We start from the raw sequence: 24,100 nt of genomic DNA, 5'->3' as shown, positions 1-24,100 counted from the left end.
TTATTATTATTATTTGCCTTGAGACAGTCTTTAAACCTCTTTTGTTGACCACCAGCATTACACTTTCCATTTTTAAGTTCAGAATAGAGTAGTTGCTTTGGAAGACGATAATCAAGCATCTGCATAACATGACCGGTCCAATGAAGTTGATGTTGAAGAATCATTGCTTCAGCACTGGTGATCTTTGCTTCTTCCAGTACACTGATAGTAGTTTGCCTGTCTTCCCAAGTGATGTGTAAAATTTTTCAGAGACACTGTTGATGGAATGCTTTGGTTTGTGTTGCCTTGCCCCATGTCTGATTTCTGTTCAGGGTTAGGACGCCAGCTGGAGTGGGCCTCTTGAAACAGCTGAAGGCCACAGGCTTCTGGCATGACTCATCCCCCCCACCCCCACTTTCTTACCCAAAGTGTGTGTGTGTCTTACATATAACCAGCAGCATCCAGCAGTTTTGTTTGGATCTCTTTCCAGTTCGAGTCTCTTTACCATTTTTACCACAACCTTTTAAGACCAAGTTACTGTACTTCAGAGCTTTCCAAACTGTGTCAGGACACCTTACTGTGTCGGCTGCAAAATGTAGGTGTGTTGTGCGAATGCTCCCCACGTTCCTCCCGGGGCTGGAAAAGGGTTAGTTTAACCTTTGGTTTGTTAGTGAAACTGAATTACTGTGGCTTGAAATGATGCATATCTAAAAAGTATGTCACCAACATGAAAAGTTAGGAAAGGTCTGCTGTACTTATTTAGTTAGTCTGTAGTCTATGATGCACCAGTATCTCCTAAATAATGTATATTGTTGAAGCAAAATAAAAAAATTCCTTCCCGTAGCACCTTAGAGACCAACTAAGTTTGTTATTGGTATGAGCTTTCGTGTACATGCACACTTCTTCAGATAAAGCTCATACCAATAACAAACTTAGTTGGTCTCTAAGGTGCTACGGGAAGGAATTTTTTTATTTTGTTTCAACTACGGCAGACCAACACGGCTACCTACCTGTAACTATGTATATTGTGTAAATAACTGTCTTGTTGGCTTGAGGCAATGAAACACTTCACTTTGAACTGTGTGGGCAAGGAGTTTTCTTCACCATCACTTCTGAAATGGCTGGCAACAGAAAAGGTTGAAGATCCTGAAGCTTTGCTGTGTTACTCTCCTGGTTACACTGGAATAGGTATGATCTTAAAATGTTATGTGTTTCCCATTAGAACAGGGCCTTCAGTCATCCCAGGCTCCCACCCCAAAAGCAGCAAGCAGATCTTACTTCCATCTAGGTAAGTGGGATGGAAGTGATAACGGTGTTTGAAAAGTTCTTTTTAAAGACAAGTTGTGGCATTCTTACTTGTGGGAATGTCAGGATTGCAAATGCATACATGCTGTGGCCGATGGATGCATGATTGCTCACGGCGCCCAAGCCAGAAGTGACTCTAAAATGTTACTAAAAGGGCGGAAGGCTTTATGTGGGCCCTGCTGCTGCGTGCGGGGGTCCGCAATGCAACCCCCATGCAAAACGAGAATTGCCTGTACTCCATTGGGGGGGGGGGTGTGTCTGCTCCATCTGTAAAGGTGGCACCATATTGCATCCTACTCAGCTGCTGCTTCCCCCCACCTCCCACTGCTCAGAGCCTCCCCCTAGATTCTCCTGAGTCCATTCCACAGGAAGTGGGGAATAGAGCCAACATTCCTGCTCCCCTTTTGGATGTTGCTTAAGTTGAGGAAGAAATGGGAATTTCCCCTTTCTAACCCAAGTTCCCACCATTTAGTGCCTCCTCCCACCCCATTTATTCATTCTTCATCAGAGCCTTCCAACCCAATCCCAATCCGTGCAGTGATCATTACAGTCTCGGAACATGCAGAGGCAGACTTATGTAGGAATAGCTGGTCTTGTGTTCCTAGAACTCCCAACAGTTTACAGCAACAGTTTGAATTACATGTGCAAACCAACTGGAAGCCAGTGAAGTTCTTATAACATAAGTACAGTCGTACCTTGGTTTTGGAACAGCTTAGTTCTCAGATGTTTTGGCTCCTGAATGCCGCAAACCCGGAAGTGACTGTTCTGGTTTGTGAACTATTTTGGGAAGCCGAATGTCCAACGAGGCTTCCGTGGCTTCCAGTTGGCTGCAGGAACTTCCTGAAGCCTATCAGAAGCCGTGCTTTGGTTTTCGAACGTTTTGGAAGTCAAATGGACTTCCGGAACAGATTCTGTTCTCCTTCCATGGTACGACTGTATTCATTGCAACAAGCCCTAGTTAAGAAAGTAGCTGCCACACACTGGGCTAGCTATATTTTCCAGATTATTTTTTTTCAAAAGTAGCCTATTGTAATAGTCTGGTCTGGAAGTTACCAGTGCATTGGTGAGGTTTGAAAATATATTTTAGCCACTTCTAGTCACTTAAGTGGAGTCAGAGAAATTATTTTAAATTGTATTTTATTACCTTGTTCCAAATTATAGAAAAACGTGATGTAAATACATGTGCATGCGCACACAAAACACACACCCATACATATCTATAAAATATAAAATATTCAGCAATCAAATATGCATCATCTATTTCTAACAGGAAGGCAGATTGTTTGTGGCTGAGTATGATAAAGACAATTCTGCACAAGTCTATAAAGCTATTTTTTAAAAAAAAACACACACACCTGCATTCCAGTCTGCTGTAATGTATGCAAGTCACTGTTTATGTATTGTAATCAACACTTTAACAGAACCTTTACAGCAGTTCATCTGTTAGCTGCTGGAATGACAAATGGATTCATTACAATAATTATTTGGCAAGGAATAGCCAAAAACAAAAAAAACCTACCCAAATCGTTTATATGTGATACTTAATATTTTTATAAATGGGTTCCCTGAAGTGATTGGGTTTCCTGAACAACAATTGAAAACTATTTCATTTGACCTACAGAATATTACTAGCTTTTAATAATATTTTCTCCATTCTTTCTAAATTCTAAAATTAAATCCATAATTTGCCAAAGACAAGACATTCACTGAATGCAGTTTTAGTTAACACAATGACAAATTATATATTTTGTCCATTTTGCTTTCTGTAATTATGTGCCCAAAAATGTTTACCAAAAACACATTTGTCTATTACTTCACACTCTGTGCAAAATGAATAGCCCTTTAGAATAACTGATGTCACATGCAAAATAAAATACAATAAAAAACAAAGTGAGGGAAACCCTGAGTCAGTAACTTCATTGGCAAGGCTGAATTCTTGCCATACCTTCACGCTGCTAACAAAATAGTTCAGTATTTATCACTCTACAACTGAGAGCAGGGAGGGAGCTGTGCAGTTCCTATTGTAGATAAGCAAAGTGATATTCCATCTGCTTCTGCGGAGCTCAGTATTCAATTTCATTAAAATCGGCAGAATAACCAGAAGATTGCAGTATGGTTTCTCCTGTTTCTAGAGGTGGAGGAAAAGAATATTTGAAGTAGCATACTATTCTATAGATAATCATTTTAACATGGGCTACTATTGAAAAACAAACACAGTGCAAACTTATACCTGTCTATTTGGAAATAAGTCACATCAGCTTTAATGGAGCTTACTCCCAGGTAGGAGGGTATAGTATTCCAGCCATAATCATCTGAAGAAGTGTGCATGCACATGAAAGCTCATACCAAGAACTAACTTAGTTGGTCTTTAAGGTGCTACTGGAAGGATTTTTTTTGTTTTAGCCATAATAATGAAATTCATTCAAATAATGGCCTAGTGGAATTTCAAGCAGTTGGTATCATTTGATAAAAGAATCAGGCGGGATTTGACTTAAGAGGTTCACTCATGCAATAGGACTTTTCCTTTCTCTCCTCCGTGCCATGCACCCCCAAATCTGCTTGGAAGGGTTGGGGAAGCACCCCATCAACAAGTTGAGGGTCTGTTTACATCTACATGGATTCAACACACAAGTGCCACTAGGAGCTGCCTCACTGTACTGCTTTATTTGTAGTTCATATAGTCATCTATCACAAGGAAATGGGGGGGACGACTAGAAATGAAGTGAAGAAGAGCTTAAAGTAAATATAATTTACCTTTACAAGGTCCTCTCTGAAATAAAATATCATCAATGGCAATGTCACTTCTTACTGATATTCCACGAACTGCTTCAAATATAATCTGTATTTTTTGAAAAATACAATTTTTAAAATATTTTTGAAGGTAAAGTTTCCAATAATTTGAAAAGTATATATAGAAGAAATTATTCAGTCAACTGAAATATTTTTTAGCCATCATGTCATGGACCTAATTAATGCAAAGAAGTTCATGCAAATGGACTTCCCCACCCACTCCAACCCTCTGTACCCACTGAAAAGTCTCTCTGGAGGGTTTGTGATGTGGGAGGGGGAACTACCCTACTGAATTTTGGGAAACTTCCCACCCCACCCCCCTACTTCAGCATCCACCTCCCACTCCATGTTATTCTTGAGGGTTCTCTGACCCTCCAGTGACCATTGGATGTGCTGGAAGGAAGACAAAACATTCCCTTACACTGGTTTCCTTCTAGTCACATTAGCTAGGATCCAGGCCAATGTGTTTTAATGAAATCTTTATTTCTTTATTGCATCCAGAACATTAAACATATTCTCTTAGGACTGCCTGGCAGATAGATACCTTAACTTAAAGAAAAATTCCAGTTATTATTACCAGTATTGTAGCTTCTCAGGTACAGTTAAGGCTGTAATCCTATACCCACTTACCTGGGAGTAAGTCCCACTGAATTCAGTGGGACTTGCCTTGGAACAGGTATGCCTAGGATTGCACCATTAGATCAACATACAGAGCATGTTTACAGAAGCAAGTTCCACTGTGCTTATTTGAACTTTCTCCAAGTTTGCATAGGATTGTATCCCTTCTGCTTTTTCAGCTTTCATATGTGGCTCCAGCCAGGTCTGTATTATAGCAGCATCCCAGGTCTATGAGTAAGTACCATGGAACTCAATGAAGTTTACTTCTGAGCATACAGGTACAAGGATGGCATTGTTGCCAAGAAGGCCCACCTATATTATATGATCAGCTGGTTCAGAGTTATTCACTGTTAACTTGAGTCACCATGTTCCCTTGCTTGGGCCACTCAAAGGTTACTTGTACTTGCAGACAAGGCCAATCAGGAGAACTGAGCTGAAAAAAATATTTTTGTTCCACTGAGTTATTTTCACTGTGTTGGTTTAAATAGCTAGATGTGTACACGGTTTTTCCCACATTACTTTTAAAAGTGACTACATGGGAACACACCTGGGCCAGTTTGGGACTACAACCCAATGTTACTCAAGCTATTGCTACCTAAATCCATAAAGAAAAAACTGTTACCTTGGCTATGGAACCAAAGCACATAATACTGCAGTGGATTTACCTGCATTGCAAAGAGGTAACAATCCTCCTTACCATGAATCCTAAGGTGAAAGTGAAGTGAGTTAAGGAACCCCAATTCTAACAGTGGTTCTTTTCCATTCATTTGAGTTGCTTCAGACTCTGTTGCAAGACTGCAGCATGTGTGTTAGCAACTAAAAGTGAGTTATAACATGTCACAAACATCCCCCATGGGATCCATTGCTGCAGTGTTAACTTACCTGATGAGATCTATCACATGTATATTCTATTTGGCCTCTTAACCATGTGATGCTTTGTTCACCATGCCTTCTCCAGAGGAGGATCTCGTCCTTATCACCATGCTTTTTCATATAAACATTTAATAGCCCTGTTCCAGAGCCATACATGTGATAAAAAAATGTAAGACACTGATGTCCAACAGTCCGTCGTAATACCCTTGAAACAAGCTGTGTCTTCTGTCCATAGATCATGTTGGATGCCTCTATGTACATGTAATGTCCTTTTTTAAAAGAAAAAGATACGCACCTCCATAAATGCTGTCATGAGTACCCTACCCTTGGGGCTTGTTCTGCATAAGGAATTAATGTGTCCACAGCTCAGTTAGACTTTCCTGGAGCTGCCTAGTGCACCAAGGCTTTCTCACAGTGTCGCCATTTCACAATCATCAGTGGCAGCAGTTTTTTATGTTCAAACTACAACTGCATCTAATAATCAACAAGTTCATATATTCCTGCCTCCATTGCTACAATTCCACTCTTCTTTGCTACTCATTTTGTCAAGGAAAAAAAATTCTCCCCCCTCCTCTTGACCACCCCAGTCAATCCTGAAAGAAATAAGAATTGATAGTAATCTCAGGAGATGGAAAGAGACCAAGAATAGCAGGGACAGCTGTTGGGTGCTATGGATATCGCTGCACAGAATTGCATTAGTTAACAATGTGCTTGAGGATTCTTTGAACTTGGAGAAATATTATTGGGAAGTGTTTTTTTAAGTACCGCATTTTTCGCTGTATAGGTCGCAACGGACCATAGGGCGCATCTAGTTTTTTTTTGGGGGGGGGGTAAAGAAAAAACAAATTATTTCGGGCTGCAGGCTGCTAACCGCAAGCCTTCGGAGCCCGGCGGGAACTCCCACCGTGCTCTGAAGGCTAGCAGATAGTTGCCCGAAGCCAGGGGTGCGCAGTGCTGCGCTCTTCGGGCTGCAGGCTGCTATCCGCAAGCCTTTGGAGCCTGGCGGGCACTCCCGCCGTGCTCCGAAGGCTTGCGGATAGCTTCCTTAAGCCTGGAGAGCGAGAGGGGTTGGTGCGCACTGACCCCTCTCGCTCTCCAGGCTTCAGCAAAAGCCTGCATTCGCTCCACAGGACGCACACACATTTCCCCTTCATTTTTGGAGGGGGAAATGTGTGTCCTATAGAGCGAAAAATATGGTAATCTGTATCATATTTTCAACCTAATTTGAAATTTATTTTTGGCAACAACACAGAATCCATTGAAGATGGTATGAAACCGACTGGGGTACACAGATCGTTAAACAACACATTATTTGGTTTCTAAGCTAGTCTTCTGTGACACAATGAAGCTGAGAAAATTGAAAATTTAGGAATCCAAGATCATTTAAATTAAAACACAAGTTTGTGCATCATTTTAAAAATCAGAACTATGAACTGTAGAAATAGCATCTGATGTTGCCTCAGTACTACTTATTACTTATTATTACTTATTACTTATTCTAGTTGTTTTTATACCCATGTTTTAAATATTTTTACTGAAGATACAGTAGAGGCAAAATTGTAGAATTCTGTGAATTATTTCCCTTTGGCTCTCCTGAAGTTTTGATAGAATCTCAACTGGTGGTATGTTATGGGTGCACAAAATATGGACATCCCAACAGGTTAAAATTGCACTTAAAGGGAAAATATTTTCACAGCTCTATTATCAACCTATTTCTTAGCTTCTCATAATTTGGTCACCTCAGAGCTCTCACCAGGCAGACTCTTTGCAAAATGTCAAGGTACTGGAATAAATAATCCAGATTTTATAATGGCTTGAGTGTTCAAGTGTTGTTCTTTTCCTGCCCAGGCTTATTGGAAGTGACTGAAAAAGAACTGAGACTGTCAATAATCTGTTACAGGTCTCTTTAATGCACAAAGCAACCTACATTGTAAGATCAGCTTTTTTGTTTGTTAATAGGAAAAGAGTAAATCTGTTTAAAGGGGTTTGTCTGGGTTCTTAACTGTGTAAGTCCTCTTTGCAGAATAAGCAACTATGGTTTATTGACCCGTGTACATTATAAAAGAAATTATCCCCTCTAAAAACTCTGAGTCCTGCCTTACCTAAAATATCCTGCCTTACCTAAAATGTATTGGATAAGAAAACTTTCTGTCTTATTCTCTGATCTTCCATATTTTAGTCAATGCCCTCTAGCTAAAAAATTTCAGTTTAACTCACCTACCCCAGAAGTGTGGTCTCCTTTGGGTCCAGTATAAGATGTTGGTGTCTGACCTCTTCTCTTATGCCAACCACTCCGGTTTCTATTTTGCTGAATGAACCCACATTCATTTCGCTCAAAAGTACATTCTCCAGCAAAAGCAGGCAATATATCTGTAGCAAAGAATTTACAGAGTTACAGTTCAAAGTAGGTCCAACCCTGTCTGAAATACCACACATATATGGCATTGTGGTTGGAAGTCATCACCAACTTTACCTGTTACCTAAAATTTGCATCCATTAATCTATTTGAATTTGTCGGTTTTAAAAAGCAACACAGATGACACATTCCTAGGTTTTCTACTTTCTGAAATTATGAAAGCAAAATGGCTTTGGATCCCTTTACATAAACCATAAAACACACCTGCTTTTCACTCTAAAATAAACTTTATGGACAAATAATGTAGTTGAGGAAAATGCAGGCCTGCCTGAAAATATAGTTTGCCTTGGTCCTGGAGACTTAAGAATATGACCTTAATTATATATTTGCATAGGATTTTTTTCCCTACTCACAGTTTGGATCTCTAATGCCAGTGTGGACATTTAGGAAGTGTTACCCCAGAAAGTAAGCATTACTGACATGGGAGAACTCAAATTGCATCTTGCACAATGCAGAAAGCACAGTTCATTCTGGCCTTCCATAAGTTCCTGCTTTCAGAGCAGACAGGGAGGAAACCCTGTAGGCGCATCTCATGACAAGTGTGATATAATGGGAATTTAATGTGCTAAAGGAAAGCATCCATATTCTTTGCTGCTTCCCTTTGAATACATGCTATTACTCATCAGCAACATCATCCCGCTCTATGGATGTGGCTATAAGGCAGACTTGTGAGACAATGGAGGCAAGGATGCACAGGCCTGTTTCCAGTGTTCCCAGCAACCACTAACATCATTTTCCTGAATGAACTGCTGGCATTAGTGTGAGCTGGCTACTATTTCTCCGGTGCCCTGGATTCTCCAGAAGATTGCAAGTATTTTGTATTATATATTTCAGAGCTGGGGAATCTCTGGTGCTCCAGATCTTGCTGGACTACAACACCCTGCATTGCGGACCCCTGGCCATGCTGGTTGGGGGCCGAGGAGGGCTCAGTCCAACAATGTCTTGGACAGCCACAGCTTATCTGTTCCCACACTACTTAATTTTAGGTCACTAATAGGAGAGCACCCAGGACAGAGCACGCCTGCATATTCAGGTGTGTTTGGGTGTCCCTATGGGTTTAGGCTGGGAATGTGCTTGGTATGGTGAGATTTCCATGCATGTGCTGCTCATGGATTGGGACTGATGTAACCTATATGTCACAATACACATATGAGTAAAGCCTGTGAATCCGTTTATCATTTCCATATTACTGAGTAAAGGCAGGCTCAGATGCATAGTTATTTGACTTAATTTGTATCTTTACAACTAACTGTTTAGGTGGAATCTTCTTTCTTGTAGTTTGGATCCATTGCTCCGTGTCCGCTTCTCTGGAGCAGCAGAAAACAACCTTTCTCCCTCCTCTATGTGACATCCTTTTATATACAGTGGTGCCCTGCAAGACGAACGCCTCGCAAAACGAAAAACTCGCAAGACGAAAGAGTTTTCTGTTTTTGAGTCGTTCCGCAAGACGAATTTCCCTATGGGCTTGCTTCGCAAGAAGAAAGCCCATAGGGAAATCTCCGGGGACCTCTTTTAAATGCTGGCGGTGGGGAGCAAAGCCTTTCGCCCTCCTTCGGCCTTCTGGAGAGGTCCAGGAAGGCCGGCGGGGGCCGAAAGGCTTTGCTCCCCACCGCCAGCATTTTAAAAGCGGTCCGGGATAGCAGAGAATTGCGCTGCGCTATCCCGGACCGCTTTTAAAATGCTGGCCATCGGGAGCAAAGACTTTCGCCCACCGCCGGCCTTCAGAAGAGGTCCTTGACCTCTTCTGAAGGCCGGCGGGGAGCAAAAGTCATTGCTCCCCCCGCCTGCCTTCCCGGGATAGCGGAGAAGTGCAGCGCATTTCTCGGCTATCCCGACGGCTTTTGAAGGCAGGCGGGGGGGAGCAAAGACTTTCGCCCACCGCCGGCCTTCAGAAGAGGTCCAGGACCTCTTCTGAAGGCCGGTGGTGGGCGAAAGTCTTTGCTCCCCCCTGCCTGCCTTCCCGGGACAGCGGAGACTTCTCCGCTGTCCCGGGCGATCTTAAAATGCTGGCGGGCGGCAGCGAACCCCAGCATTTTAAAATCGCCCCGGGACAGCGGAGGCTTCGCTGCCGCCCGCCAGCATTTTAAAATCGCCCCGGGACAGCGGAGGCTTCGCTGCCGCCCGCCAGCATTTTAAAATCGCCCCGGGACAGCAGAGAAGTCTCCGCTGTCCCGGGGGTTTTTAAAATGCTGGCGGTCGGCAGCAAAGCCCTCCTGTCCCCGGAGCTTGCGGGGCGGGAGGTGGGGAGAAGGGCTTTTCTTCCCACCGCCAGCCTTCAGAACAGCCTTCTGAAGGATGGCGGTGGGAAGAAAAGCCCTTGTCCCCCCCCCAGCCTTCAGAAGAGGTCGGGGGACAGACTGTCCCCGGACCTGGTCTGAAGGCGGTTTCCATAGAAACACATTGATTGATTTTCAATGCATTCCTATGGGAAACTGTGCTTCGCAAGACGAAAAACTCGCAAGAAGAAAAAACTTGCGGAACGAATTAATTTCGTCTTGCGAGGCACCACTGTATTTGAACATGGCTATCATATCACCCCTTAACCTCCTCTTCTCCAGGCTAAACATGCCCAGCTCCCTTAGCCGTTCCTCATAAGGCATCGTTTCCAGGCCTTTGACCATTTTGGTTGCCCTCCTCTGGACACGTTCCAGTTTGTCAGTGTCCTTCTTGAACTGTGGTGCCCAGAACTGGACACAGTACTCCAGGTGAGGTCTGACCAGAGCAGAATACAGTGGCACTATTACTTCCCTTGATCTAGATGCTATACTCCTATTGATGCAGCCCAGAATTGCATTAGCATATTTAACTTACCAGCTGCTTGACAGCTTCCTAAACTCACTGACACATCATCTAGCGCTACTAGTCCACAATCCCAAAAGCTTCTACACCAGCTCACGAACACCACCTGAAATTTATAGAAAAGATGTTACTTTTTAAATGCTTTTGTTTTATCAGTCCTTGTAGTCTCCTTTTTCTAGGAAGAGAGCTTTCCTGCATTTCTTTTTTAGTGTTCTCTGCTGAAGACATCTGAACAATTTTAGTCTGAAGAGAGAGGCGTTCCTATGTAGTCTCATCTCAGCACAAGCCTATGTTAAGTAACATTTATATTTTTCTGAATGTATGATAAATCCTGACTAGCTCTAGTACAAAATATTCTTTACTATTTACATTTTTGGCAGTGCTTCATCCCAAAGGATCAGATGGCAATAAAATATATTTTATCACAACTAGTGATGGGAGGTGCGAATATTCTCCACAAACTAAATTCTAATGTAAGAACCAGTTTTACAACCCACATTTAAAAAATCTAGTAAATAATAAGTCAAGCTGTGATATTGCTAGTGTAAGTAATTTCAACTATATGTAATAGCAGAGGTCAGCAAGGCTTACCTGGTCTGGGCCAGTTCACTCCAGTGGAGATCCCTCGCCTGAGTGCGTGCGATTTCTGGCATCTGTGCAGACTTGATTTCCGGTGCTGCAAAAGTGAGTCCCCACGCTGTGCTGTCGGTTTAGCGCAGCGTGCGGGGACTCACCAAGCAGCCGGCTCGGAGGCCGGTAATACCACCCCCGTGGGCCGCTTGTGGCCCATGGGCCTTAGGTTGCCGACCCCTGTGTAACAGCCTTCTTTATATTTTGGTGTGACCTTATTCTTAGCAATTCTATAGCCTTGGCCATACAGTGATGTATACACAACATAATTAGAATTCAAAGTTGATGGAAAATATACGGTTAGTGGCAGGCTTAGTGATTAATGTGAGTCTTTCACGTTGAATTTTCAATTTCAAGTTTGGTGCAAAAAATCAAAGAACGTGAATTCACTGCATTGCCCCATTGAATAAAAGTATCTGTACAGATTTTGGTTGCCATCCTAACAGGTTTACCCATGAATAAACATGTTTTTGAATAAACATGGCCTAGGACCCTCGTACCTATGGGACCGCCTCTCCTGGTATGCCCTATGGAGGACCTCAAGGTCCATAAATAGCAACACCCTAGAGGTCCCGGGCCCTAAGGAAGTTAGATTGGCTTCAACCAGAGCCAGGACCTTTTCAACTCTGGCTCCGGTCCGGTGGAACGCTCTGCCTCATGAGACCAGGGCCCTGCAGGATCTGATTTCTTTCTGCAGGGCCTGTAAGATAGAGTTGTTCCATCTGGCCTTTGCCTTAGAATCAGTTTGATTCCTTCCTCCTCTTTCTTTTTCCTTTCTCCTCCTGTGAAGAGGCTGCATCCTAATGTTTTAATGTTGTGTCTTAATCTTTTAAATTGTCTTTTAATCAACTTGTTTTTATTATTGGTTGTTAGCCGTCCTGAGCCCAGTCTTGGCTGGGGAGGGCGGGGTATAAATAAAATTTATTATTATTATATAATTTTCAATGCATTAAAATGAAGATTCTATTTTAAATGAAAATTCTCTAATATTCTCATTAATCGAGAATATTCTCCAAAATATTACCATATTTTTCAGTGTAGATATTTTTTCCTTAGCAAGAATAGGCAAAAATAGCGGGTCCTCTTATACACGGATAGCATAGGGGGGCTTGGGCGATTGGTGTCAGCAGCCAAGAGATTGGCAGCTGCGATTTGGCTTGTGATTGGTTGCTGCGGCAAGGTTTGCTGACAATTGGCTGCAACTGTGGCAACTGGACGTTGATTTACGGCAGTGTTGAGGCGTGTGTGGTTGCGTCTAGTGGGCAGGTGGGCTTTGAGTGGCGACCATGCATATGATTGGTGGCCATGGCAATGCGTGCAATTTGCGGTGGTGTGCAGGCTGTAGAGCGACTGGCGGTGGTGACCCCCCGGTCACAAAATATAGGGGTCATCTTATACATGGGGGCATGTATTCTCATAACATCACTAATCACAACATATAAATATTAAAGCCAATAGTATAAGATTGCAAAGCTTATGGGCAGACAGGTGAAGCAATTATTGGGTCTCCGGAATGGAAATACAGTAAGATGGACACTATACAATTTAACTAGATTAATACATTGGTGTGAGGGGAGCTACCTGATCAATTTTACCCTATACTTAAAAGATGAAACAACTGAAGGAGAAAGGGGGAGTTTCTCCATTCATATAAATAAAAAATCTTCCATCCGTGGTAAGCCTCTGGACACAAATGGCATGTTATGGGAACACAGCCACCATGGGGAATAATCTAAAGTAAATACACATTGCTTCCAGGGCTGGTTTAATGTATTTGGAAACAAAAATTTATTTTCCATGTACTATCTGAAAGGCAGTAGGCAAGTGTATAATGCAAATTGCATGCCAGACCTTAACATAAGACCATTTGTTCCCCCTCCTATTTAAAAACCAGAAAGCTAATTCTTTTTTAGGATAATTAGTAGCAGAATTGGCAAATACAGTCATACCTCGGGTTACAGACGCTTCAGGTTGCGTTTTCTCGGGTTACGGACCGCCGAAACCCGGAAGTACTGGAACAGATTACGTCTGGGTTTCGGTGGTAGCGCATGCGCAAAAGCGCTAAATCGTGCTTTGCGCATATGCAGAAGCACCGAATCGCAACCCATGCGTGCGCAGACATGCAGCTGCGGGTTGTGAATATGCATCCCACACGGATCACATTCGCAACCCGAGCGTCCACTGTAAAGGCCAAAGTCTGCTGGCTGAGACTCCACTGTAGGTAGTAATTCTTCCACTGATACTTGACAGGTTTATGCTTGAAGCAAGAAGCCCTTTTGCAAGAGGCAACAAATACAATTATAAATATGTTTTCTGAACAGCATCTGAACAATCTCTGCAATTATTCTGCTGCTTCATCTATAACAGATGGAACTGAAATCCCTGTGCACGTTGTAAAAATTTTGAATCTGGGTGGGGGCTGTTCAAATGTTGACTTTACATACTTCCATTTGCCATTTCAACTGGTTAATGTATCTTGCAGATGACCTGCCAACATGAATTATTTCTGTTGGCCCTTTGGCAGATACACTTTAAGTCTCCAAGCAAACAGTTCCTCAAAAACTTGCCAATGAACAATCACATGAATTAAATTACAAATTCTCAAGAGGATCTAAATCTGCATCGTCTTTTCAATTTAATGTAGCATGACAGCTGAACAATATCTCACATTTAATCATACCGCATGAAGTACCATATCTTGCTTTCTGTGATATATTCAACATCAAATGAGAAACTATTGCAACAAATCATTTCCATTCTTGCTGAAGCTAATGTAGTGATTTGTCCTTTCATTATGTTTCTTCAGACCCAACACCCTAGCCATTATTTCTTTATTATTACATTTCTATCCCACTTTTCTTCCACCGAGCTCAAGCTGGCACACATGGTTCTCCCCCTCCCCATGTTACCCTCCTGTAGGGCTGGACAGGCTGAGAGGTGGTGACTGTCCCAAGGTCACTCAGTCACCTTCATGCATAGGTGGGGATTTGAACCCTGGTCTCCCAGAGGATACCCACACTAGCTATTTCAGCCATCTTTGTTGTTCTTTCATGCCACAATATCTGAAAACAACGGTGATCTAATGTGTCTTCTCGTTTGATTTTTTTAAAAAATCTATGATGTGAGGACAAAATCGGTGAGAGTTTCCAGTTGTTTATCATCTGTACTTTCAAGCTCACGGGGCACAACCAAACAAATCACAAATAGAAACATGAACTGCACGTATGCACACAATGTAGAATAATTTTTAAATATCAGGGTTTCCACTACTGCAATGATACTGTTTTTCCCTCCACAGAGGTTATATTAAATTATCAGAAAACATGGTTACAATTTGTAAATGGAGACTTCCGGAGGCGACGCCTCCGACAATGGCGGATTCTCCCTGATTCAGGGGGAGACAGCTCTACAGAAACCGGGTCTTACCGCTGCAGCGAAGCGGGGACCCTTTCAAAAATTGCAGACGGAAGAAGCCTGCGACTGTGGGACTCGGCGGGCACCATTTGCACCCCTCTGTTTGGCAAAGGAGCTCTACAAAGGGCTCCGGAGTGAGACAGGGGTTGGCGTGGTGCTGAGAGTCAATCGCTACTTTTGTGGAGTGAAGCTGCACAGCCAAAGTCGGAGAGCGCTGTCCTTTTTCCTATGCTAATTCGGATTTCAAACAACAACCCGTGAGTAGGATAATTGAAACTTGTAGATCAAAATTATACCTTTGAATTAGAGCCGAGACGGGAAGGTGTAAAAATAGGAAGTCCGCCTCCTGTTCTTTGTAGAAAGATCAAAGCAAAGACTTTATAAGCTAAAAGCCATAAATTGACAGCCTGGAATTTCCTGCTCTTTTAACTACCAAATCCCCCCCTAGACAGCAGGAGGATAGGGGGAAAACAAATCGTGACTTTGCAAATGCTGCAGAGAGTAATTTAAGAAAATAAGTCTTCACTGTTCCTAACCTGGGGACGGAATGAAAGGAAAGAAATTGTCGGTGGTGCTTATAACAGGAATATAAGAAAACTGACAGAGAGAGTTGGAAGGAAAATAAGTCCTATGCTGCCTTCTGCCTGTTTGCTTTAGATTGAAAGGAAACAAAATATCTGAAAATCGAAAGTAACTTTTATTTTCCCTTGCTGGATACACTGTAAAAATGGATGCTAAAAAGTAACTACCCCTCCTAGAGGAGGTCTACCAGTGCTTTTGTTTTATTTTACAAAGAGAACATAGCAGCTGAGAAAATCAGACCGTGGGACCAGCTTTCTGACCTTGACAGAATGATGAGAGAGGAAGTTTTATCTGCCCTGGACAAAATATATGATGTGCTGCAACAGATGGATGAGAAAGTGTCTTTTATGAATCAAGAGACGGCATACATTTTAGCTGCAGTTAACAAGGAGGTGCCAATGGAATGTACAGTTACAGAAACTGCACAACAATCTACTCAGGATATTGACTTAGGGCAAGTGCATGAGGTTATGAATGTATCTCATAAGACACAGAGTCTCCAAGTTTTACAGGATCAGAAGCTGCAACATTGGGAGATGGAATTCGTAGGGCACTGGTTAAATTGTGGACCTAAGAGAGTTATTATCTTGGGTGTGAAACAAGTGGAAGATTATCTTTGGAATGACTACCCTTTGGATTACAAACTAAACATTGGGGAGTGCAACACTGGAGAATGGGACAATTGGATAAAAGGAGATGAAGAATTTTACTACATAGAGTCCTCCAGAGACTGGCTCCCCAAAGAGAAAGAGAAGAAAATGCGAAAGAATACAACAGGGAACAAGGATTTATGTAACTACAAACAGAAACAAGAAAACTCGCAGAGGGGGCTTGGAAGTGACTTGAGAGCTTCAGATATTAGAACACCGGATTGACAAGGGTTAAAGACTTAAGGACTGACATTATCCGGAACCAGGAAAAGGGACGCTGGAGAAACTTAAAATGAGAAATGCTTTTGTAATAAATTCTTATTTATGGAATTAGTGTAATTCTAATGAAATATTAAGAGATGCTGGAAAGGAAGTAATTGGCTTTAGTAATGGTTTAAATCTAAGAACTTTAAAGATTTGAGGATAAGATAAAATTAATGAAATTAATGTAAGAAAAAATGAAGTGGTTTGAGTAATAAGGGGAAATAAGAATTTGCAAGAATGGTTTGATTATAAATGAAAATATGAGGTAAATATTACATGGGGACATATAATTAAGGGTAAGACAAGTGGTATGAATTTGCTGAATTAATTTTAAAATGGAATACAAGGAGGGAGGTGAGAGGAAGTCAGGAAAATAAGTAAAAGAATGCTGAGAATTTGAAAGGAGAGATTTTTATTTTTTATTTTTCTTATCCTTTTGTTTTTTGTGTGGAATTTTTGATTTTTGATTGTTGTAAATTTTATTTTTTTGTCTTTGATGTTTATTTTTTGTTATCTTTGTGGTCTTTTTTCTTGAGAAAACCTAATAAATATTATTATTAAAAAAAATACAATTTGTAAATGTGTTGAGTACACACATTTGTACCTTCCTACAATGGATGAGTCAAAATGCTGTAATAGGATCTCTGCTCTGAGCCTCACTGCCAAAGAAGAGGCTAGGAAAGAGGTAGAACTTTGAATTCCAGAGAGAAGAACAGGATTTAGAAGATGAGTTGAGCACAGAAGTATACAGGCAGTTCCATATCATTAATTAAAGTGTTCACAACATAGTTAATATTATTTAATATACACAATTAATAGATTTAATATATTTATTTATTAAGCAAATTTAATCTGTCCCTGGCAGATGCACTGCACGGAAATGCAGGAGAACCCAGTATTTGTGTGTGTAAAAGAGAATCCAGCCCCTGGAATCCCGCCCAGAGAAGATCCAAGTGCACAGAGCAGGAGTCAAAGTGACCCCAAAGGTACCCTTTCTTTATTAATGTGTGTGTGTGGATGTGAGGGACACTAGAGGGGATCTGAAAAATCTTCCCCTCTCCAATCGAAAAACAGGAGCCCGAGTTTGCTTTCCCCCACCAGACAGGTTTTTCTGCATAGCTGATACCTACCTACTGCAATCTCCCCAAACTCCTGCCGCTCCTTCCCACCCCACTGATCCCCCTTCTCTAGGGCCCAGCCAGACCCTTGACTTGTGCACACCAAAGACAGTGAGGAGTGCCCCCAACACCCCACCACCAGCAGCAGCCCCCGTCCGGGGACAGCTCTCACCCATAGCTGTCAACTTACAGATTTGAAAATAAGGGACCAGCAGCCTTGAAAATAAGGGACCAGCACCCAGAAAAGGGACCTGCAGCCTCACCTGTTCCAGGCACTCCAGTCTTCCTCTCCTCCTGTCAAACTCATGCTGGTAGCTTCGAGAACACAGTCCAACCAACTTTGTAACCAGAGGTTCAACTGAATAGAATCTGAATCACATGCACCACAAGGCCTATGCAGCCTCAACTTAAGATGGCTCCCCGGCCTGGCTTTGCACTGCAAGTTTGCAGCAGCATGTGCAACAAAATGGCGTCCAGCATTCAAAACCCCCCTCAGCTTGCATTAACTAGCCACACACACACACACACACAGCCTCCCCCCCTCCTACGAGATCTCCTTTCCTTTTCCCCCACCATGTGCCCCCGCTCCAGACAGACCTTTCCACCGGCAAGGGTGAGTGGGCCATCGATGACATATCCATCCGATCCCAATCTGAGCACTCAGCACAGGTATGTTCAACTTCTGAGCCCCTCTGAGCCAAAGGCAGAAAGCCCAGCCAGCAGCCAAATGAAGCCTCAAGGAAAACCACAGTCACCTCTCCACTGGGAAGCGCTGAGCAAAGGCGAGTCCCCAGGGAACGCAGCCAATTTGATCAGCACAAGGCATGCAAGCTGCACCCCCCAGTCGTTCTTAGACTTCTTATTGGGTGAGCAACACAGCCAAGCAACACAGTTGAAGCCTCCCTCCTCCCTGGCTGGCAGGGAGGGAGGGAGAGGACCTGCTTCCTTTGAAATTTAAGGGACATCATTTTAGGGACATTTAAGGGACATCCATCAATAAGGGACAGCAGCGGGACATGGCGCTGGAATAAGGGACTGTCCCTTCAAATAAGGGACGCTTGGCAGCTATGCTCTCACCTAGCCTTTAGCTCCCTCGTTCTCGACTCTATGGGGTCAGGCAGCTTCCTTCTTCAGCGTCTACATTTCCCCTGTGGCAACTACTATATGAAGCTGCTGAGTGAATCCATGGAAACATTCCTCCTTTTTAATCTGGTACTGGTGAGGCAGTAGAAAAACTGGACCAATGTCTGATACTAGTATTTCCAGTCCTAGGATGACACTTTAACCATTATACCAGTACTTCTCAAATGTTTTTAAACTGGTTCAACTTGTTACTCATTCTTTCAGGACCCACTTGTCAACCAAGTACCTCAGGTTACATACACTTCAGGTTACAGACTCCGCTAACCCAGAAATAGTACCTCGGGTTAAGAACTTTGCTTCAGGATGAGAACAGAAATTGTGCTCCAGCGGCACGACAGCAGCGGGAGGCCCCATTGGGTAAAGTGGTGCTTCAGGTTAAGAACAGTTTCAGGTTAAGTACAGACCTCCAGAAAGAATTAAGTACTTTACCAGAGGTACCACTGTACTGCTTTTGAGACTCCATTTCCCCTTCTGCAACAGAAAATCCAACAATGTCACTTTATTTGTGAGTGAATATAGTGCTATGTGGGCAGTACCTATGGGAATAATTTAATTGGGAGTGCAGCAGGAAGTGGATAATGACCACATGCTTACAACTGTTTTGTTCTTGCTTCATAAGGCTTTGTGTTGGCTTATCAGTGACTTTGTGCTGATACAGGTTTCATACTGATTGTTTTAGTAGATGTTAATTGGTTGTATCTGTATTTCTTGGTTACCGAATTGTAATGTGAATTGTCCAGAAATCATGGCCGATTGTGTTGTATATAAATGCACCCCCAAAAAAATATAGTCACAGATATCAGATCTCCAGTATCCCAATGTTTAAAGTATAATGAGGACAAATTATGCAGATGCTTTTCTGTCCAAGGATAAAAAAGGAACAGCAATTGCAGCACTGAAGAATGAAGGAGAAAAGAGCCCTGAGAGAAAACCACGGCTGGAGACTATTCCTGTTGCATCTCCTGTATATTCAAACAGTTACACAGTGCAACAGAAATGGCTACCTGAACAGAAAAATAGGATAGTGATGTGTTTAGCAAGTCCTCAGCATTCAATTAGACTTCCCGTGTCTTAATTTTACAAGTCTGTTTCTTCACTGGTGAAACTACACCTCTTTGATTCTTTTTACAACAGGGAAATATTTTGTCCTAAACAGAAATTAATCTTAGCCTCCCCGTTTCTTACGCAGTCACCAACAAGAAAGTGAGGAGAAAAATCAATGTTTTACAATATATTTATGGTATGATAAAATTTTAGGGAGCACACACATAGTGAACTCACATTAGTTACCAGAAAACTAATCCTTTACCCTTCAGAATTTAGGAAATAGTCCCTGAGAAAATTACACTTTATTTTAGCATACAGAACAATCCCAAAAGCCATTTTGGCTCTCCTAATGACTCTAAATATTTCCTCTGCAGAAGGAAATATCTTGTAGAAACTTTCCCAGTACAGTGGTACCTCAGTTTAAGAACAATCCTGTTTACGAACGATTCGGTTTACAAACTCCACAAAACCGGAAGTAGTGTCCTGGTTTGCAAGCTTTACCTCGGTCTAAGAACGGAAGCCAAATGGTGGAAGGGCACTGGCAGCGGGAGGCCTCATTAGGGAAAGCACGCCTCAGTTTAAGAACGGTTTCGGTTTAAGAACGGACTTCAGGAATGGATTAAGTTCATAAACCAAGATACCACTGTAGGCCTGTGACCTGGATTCAAGAATTGAAGAATTTACCAACTCAAAAGAATGCCCCAGACTGGCCAGGTAATGCAATTAGTAGCCATTATCAGGTAGCTTTTATATGCCTGTTGTCTTTGCCCATGGAGTTTTCTTGGCAGAGATACTGGAGTGGCTTGTGCTCACTGGAAGGACAGATCGTGAAGCTGAGGCTCCAAGACTTTGGCCACCTCATGAGAAGAGATGACTCCCTGGAAAAGACCCTGATGTTGGGAAAGATGGAGGGCACAAGGAGAAGGGGACAACAGAGGACGAGATGGTTGGACAGTGTTCTCGAAGCTACAAACATGAGTCTGACCAAACTGCGGCAGGCAGTGGAAGACAGGAGGGCCTGGCGTGCTCTGGTCCAGGGGGTCACAAAGAGGCGGACACGACTAAATGACTAAACAACAACATCAGGTAGCTTGTAAGACAGGAGACAAGCCGCACTCTCAAATTTCTGTTGTAGATGTGTATGATGTCTTTGGGGTAGCTTTTGGCTAAGGGGTTGGGCAATTTCTAAAGTCTTTAAAAGTTTTTGCACACCTTTGTTTTGGTTCCTCACCTCTTTGCAAGAGAAGGGGAACTCTGTTGCAGCAGGAAATTAAAGATCTTTCCTGCTTTCCTTCTACTGGTTCCTGCCTCCATTCATTATTCTCTGACCAATCATGGACTTGCGCCTTGGGAGGTTGGGATGCAAAAGCCAATCCCAATTTTTTCTACAACAATGGAAAAATTACTGACAGCAAATAATAAAGTTCTGACTTGAGAAACTATTGCAAGAGTACAACATGGAAGTGGTCCCTTTAGAGCAGTTATGGGACAAACCGGTTTCAAGACAGAACTGTCTATGTTTATTATAAATGATCTCTTGTTTTTAAGTTGGTACAGTGGTACCTCAGGTTAAGAACTTAATTCCTTCTGGAGGTCCGTTCTTAACCTGAAACTGTTCTTAACCTGAAGCACCACTTTAGCTAATGGGGCCTCCTGCTGCTGCCGTACTACCAGCACGCAATTTCTGTTCTCATCCAGAAGCAAAGTTCTTAACCTGAGGTACTATTTCTGGGTTAGCAGAGTCTGTAACCTGAAGCATCTGTAAGCTGAAGCATCTGTAACCCAAGGTACCACTGTACTGGTATTTTTACAGCCCCCCGAAATTTGGAACATGCTGGGATCTTCACTGCTTAATCAGGCCTAGATTCCTGTTCCTCCAAAAAGCAACAGTGTTGACTGGACAGGGTAGAATTCCTTAGGAAAACATGTAGTTTAAAAAATCCTAAAGTTTCTGCCCCTTTTCATCCTTGGGTTCCAGCTAAATAACTCTCATGATGGTAGGGATTTTTTTTAGCATTAAGTCCTTACTTTGTTGATGGACAGAGAGTGAACTATTAACTACAGATACTCTTATTTTTGTTTTAAGTTGAACTGTTAGCTGTATTTACTGTTAAAAATCTTTATTGATTTATCGCTTATCTGTTTAAACTCACACTCAAGAGTTTTCTAAGATGGCTAATCACATTTTGTATCCATGGCCTACTTGCTACTTTTCCTGTACAAAATACTCCAGCCAGTAACTACCTGAAACAGCTAATTCAAACATATCTTGGAAAACCCTACACAGCCTCAGAAAAAGAGTTCTTTCATTCATCCGTTACGCAGTTTTGACTCAGAGAACAAATATGTTCACAAAACGCTGCACCAAAAGCTAAAGTATGGACTTCATTTAATATTTGCATGATGTACTCTTTACAGTGTGGAGGAGCATGGAGTAAAATAAGTTGCTAAAAAGTTTTAGAAGGTTTTTCCAACTACAAAAGTTATGTAACCAGGACGGTTCTAAAAAGGATGGAATGGAAACATCTGATTCTCTCACTCTATTTGACATTCAAGGATGGCCAAAATGCAACTTGGCTGTATAGACTATTTACTATTTCCATAGACAACCAGGAAATCAAAGTTGCATAAATCAACCACAGGCCAGCTCAAACAAGTGCTAGGCATGAAGATTCATGAGAAGGAATAAAGCTGGAGAACAGGAAAATATAAACTGATTTCCATTAAGCTTGCATTGAAATTACACATGGGACCTGTAAGAAAATGCTGTGCGCTAAATTATAAATTCTACATGTTCTTCATTCAATGTAAAAGTTTTGCAACCACAATCATGCGCCGCCCCCTTTGCTGGTGACATATTATTGTGTACACAGCACTCAAGGTGTGATCTTACTTGTGTGGACCCTTTGTCTCTTCTGTAATGCCTCCTATATTGCACTATATATAACTGGGAAGCACTGGCCTGCGAGCGCTCCAATTGGAGAACAGCCTTTACCAAAGGCATCATGGACTTTGAAGATGCTTGAAGTCAGAGCAAAAAGGAGAAACAAGCTAAGAGAAAGGCATGTTTGGCAAACCCTCATTGTGATCAACTCCCATCCAGAAACCAATGTCCCCACTTTGGAAGGACGTGTGGATCCAGAATTGGCCTCCACAGTCACTTACGGACTCAATGTTAAAACCGTGTTTATGGAAGACAATCTTACTCAGCTATGAGTGATTGCCGGAGAAGAAGAAGAAGAAGAAGAAGAAGAAGAAGAAGAAGAAGAAGAAGAAGAAGAACCCCTAAATGTTTTCAAAAAGTGCTACCACTTATCCAAGTTGCCATTTAATGCTTGCATATTTAGTTCACTTTTCTTATTGTAATATTTTAGGTTTTTCCCAAAAAAAGGGGAGAGAGAGAGTGCACTATTTATATTTATAGCAAACAGAATGAAACTCACACGACCATGCTACTAACTTGTTTAGTTGAAGAAATCACTGCCTTGCCGTGGCGAAGGGGCTTGAAGAACTCAGAGAAGCTATGAACTATGCCGAGCAGGGCACCCAAGATGAACAGGTCATAGTGGAGAGTTTTGACCAAATGTGATCCACCTGGAGGAGGAACCGGCAAGCCACTCCAGTATCCCTGCCAAGAAAACTCCATGGACAAAGACAACAGGCATATAAAAGATATGACGCTGGAAGATGAGCCCCTCAGGTCGGAAGGCGTCCAACATGCTACTGGGGAAGAGCGGAGGGCAAGTACAAGTAGATCCAGAGCTGATGAAGCGGCTGGGCCAAAGCCGAAAGGACGCTCAGTTGTGGATATGCCTGGAAGCGAAAGGAAAGTCCAATGCTGTAAAGAAAAATATTGCATAGGAACCTGGAATGTAAGAACCATGAACCTGGGTAAGTTGGAGGTGGTCAAAAATGAGATGGCAAGAATAAATATTGACATCCTGGGCATCAGTGAACTAAAATGGACGGGAATGGGTGAATTCAGTTCAGATGACCATCATATCTACTACTGTGGGCAAGAAACCCGTAAAAGAAATGGAGTGGCCCTCATAGTCAACAAAAGAGTGGCGAAAGCTGTACTGGGATGCAATCTCAAAAATGATAGAATGATCTCGATACGAATCCAAGGCAGACCTTTTAACATCACAGTAATCCAAGTTTATGCACCAACTACTTGTGCTGAAGAAACTGAAATTGACCAATTCTATGAAGACTTACAAGACCTTATAGAAGTGACACCAAAGAAGGATGTTCTTCTCATTATAGGGGATTGGAATGCTAAAGTAGGGAGTCAAGAGATAAAAGGAACAACTGGCAAGTTTGGCCTTGGAGATCAAAACGAAGCAGGGCAAAGGCTAATAGAGTTCTGTCAAGAGAACAAGCTGGTCATCACAAACACGCTTTTCCAACAACACAAGAGACGACTCTACACATGGACATCACCAGATGGGCAGCATCGAAATCAGATTGAT

At 42.3% G+C, this 24,100-nt stretch overlaps 1 protein-coding gene across 6 annotated transcripts in view; it reads right to left on the bottom strand.

Annotated features, from left to right (window-relative positions):
- Nucleotides 1-2,625: 2,625 nt before the first annotated feature.
- Nucleotides 2,626-24,100, bottom strand: part of MAMDC2 (MAM domain containing 2) — a 79,961-nt gene continuing 58,486 nt past the window's right edge. For 3 of the 6 annotated variants that reach the window (XM_083702020.1, XM_083702021.1, XM_083702022.1), the window contains 5 exons: nt 10,793-10,886; nt 7,783-7,935; nt 5,575-5,834; nt 4,039-4,123; nt 2,626-3,412 (listed from right to left, as the gene is read on the bottom strand). In XM_083702020.1, the coding sequence (XP_083558146.1) occupies nt 3,348-3,412; nt 4,039-4,123; nt 5,575-5,834; nt 7,783-7,935; nt 10,793-10,886 (657 nt within the window). In that variant the 3' untranslated portion in view covers nt 2,626-3,347. Of the gene's footprint in view, nt 3,413-4,038; nt 4,124-5,574; nt 5,835-5,870; nt 5,904-6,663; nt 7,429-7,782; nt 7,936-10,792; nt 10,887-24,100 lie in introns of those variants that run through there. The other 3 variants (XR_014555959.1, XM_083702024.1, XM_083702023.1) reach the window with 3 other exon arrangements.

Source organism: Podarcis gaigeae (genome assembly GCF_964106915.1).
Source record: "Podarcis gaigeae genome assembly, chromosome: 11".
Lineage (NCBI taxonomy): Eukaryota > Metazoa > Chordata > Lepidosauria > Squamata > Lacertidae > Podarcis > Podarcis gaigeae.
The sequence above is the reverse complement of the archived record's forward strand: the minus strand, read 5'-3'. Positions and strand labels throughout refer to the sequence as shown.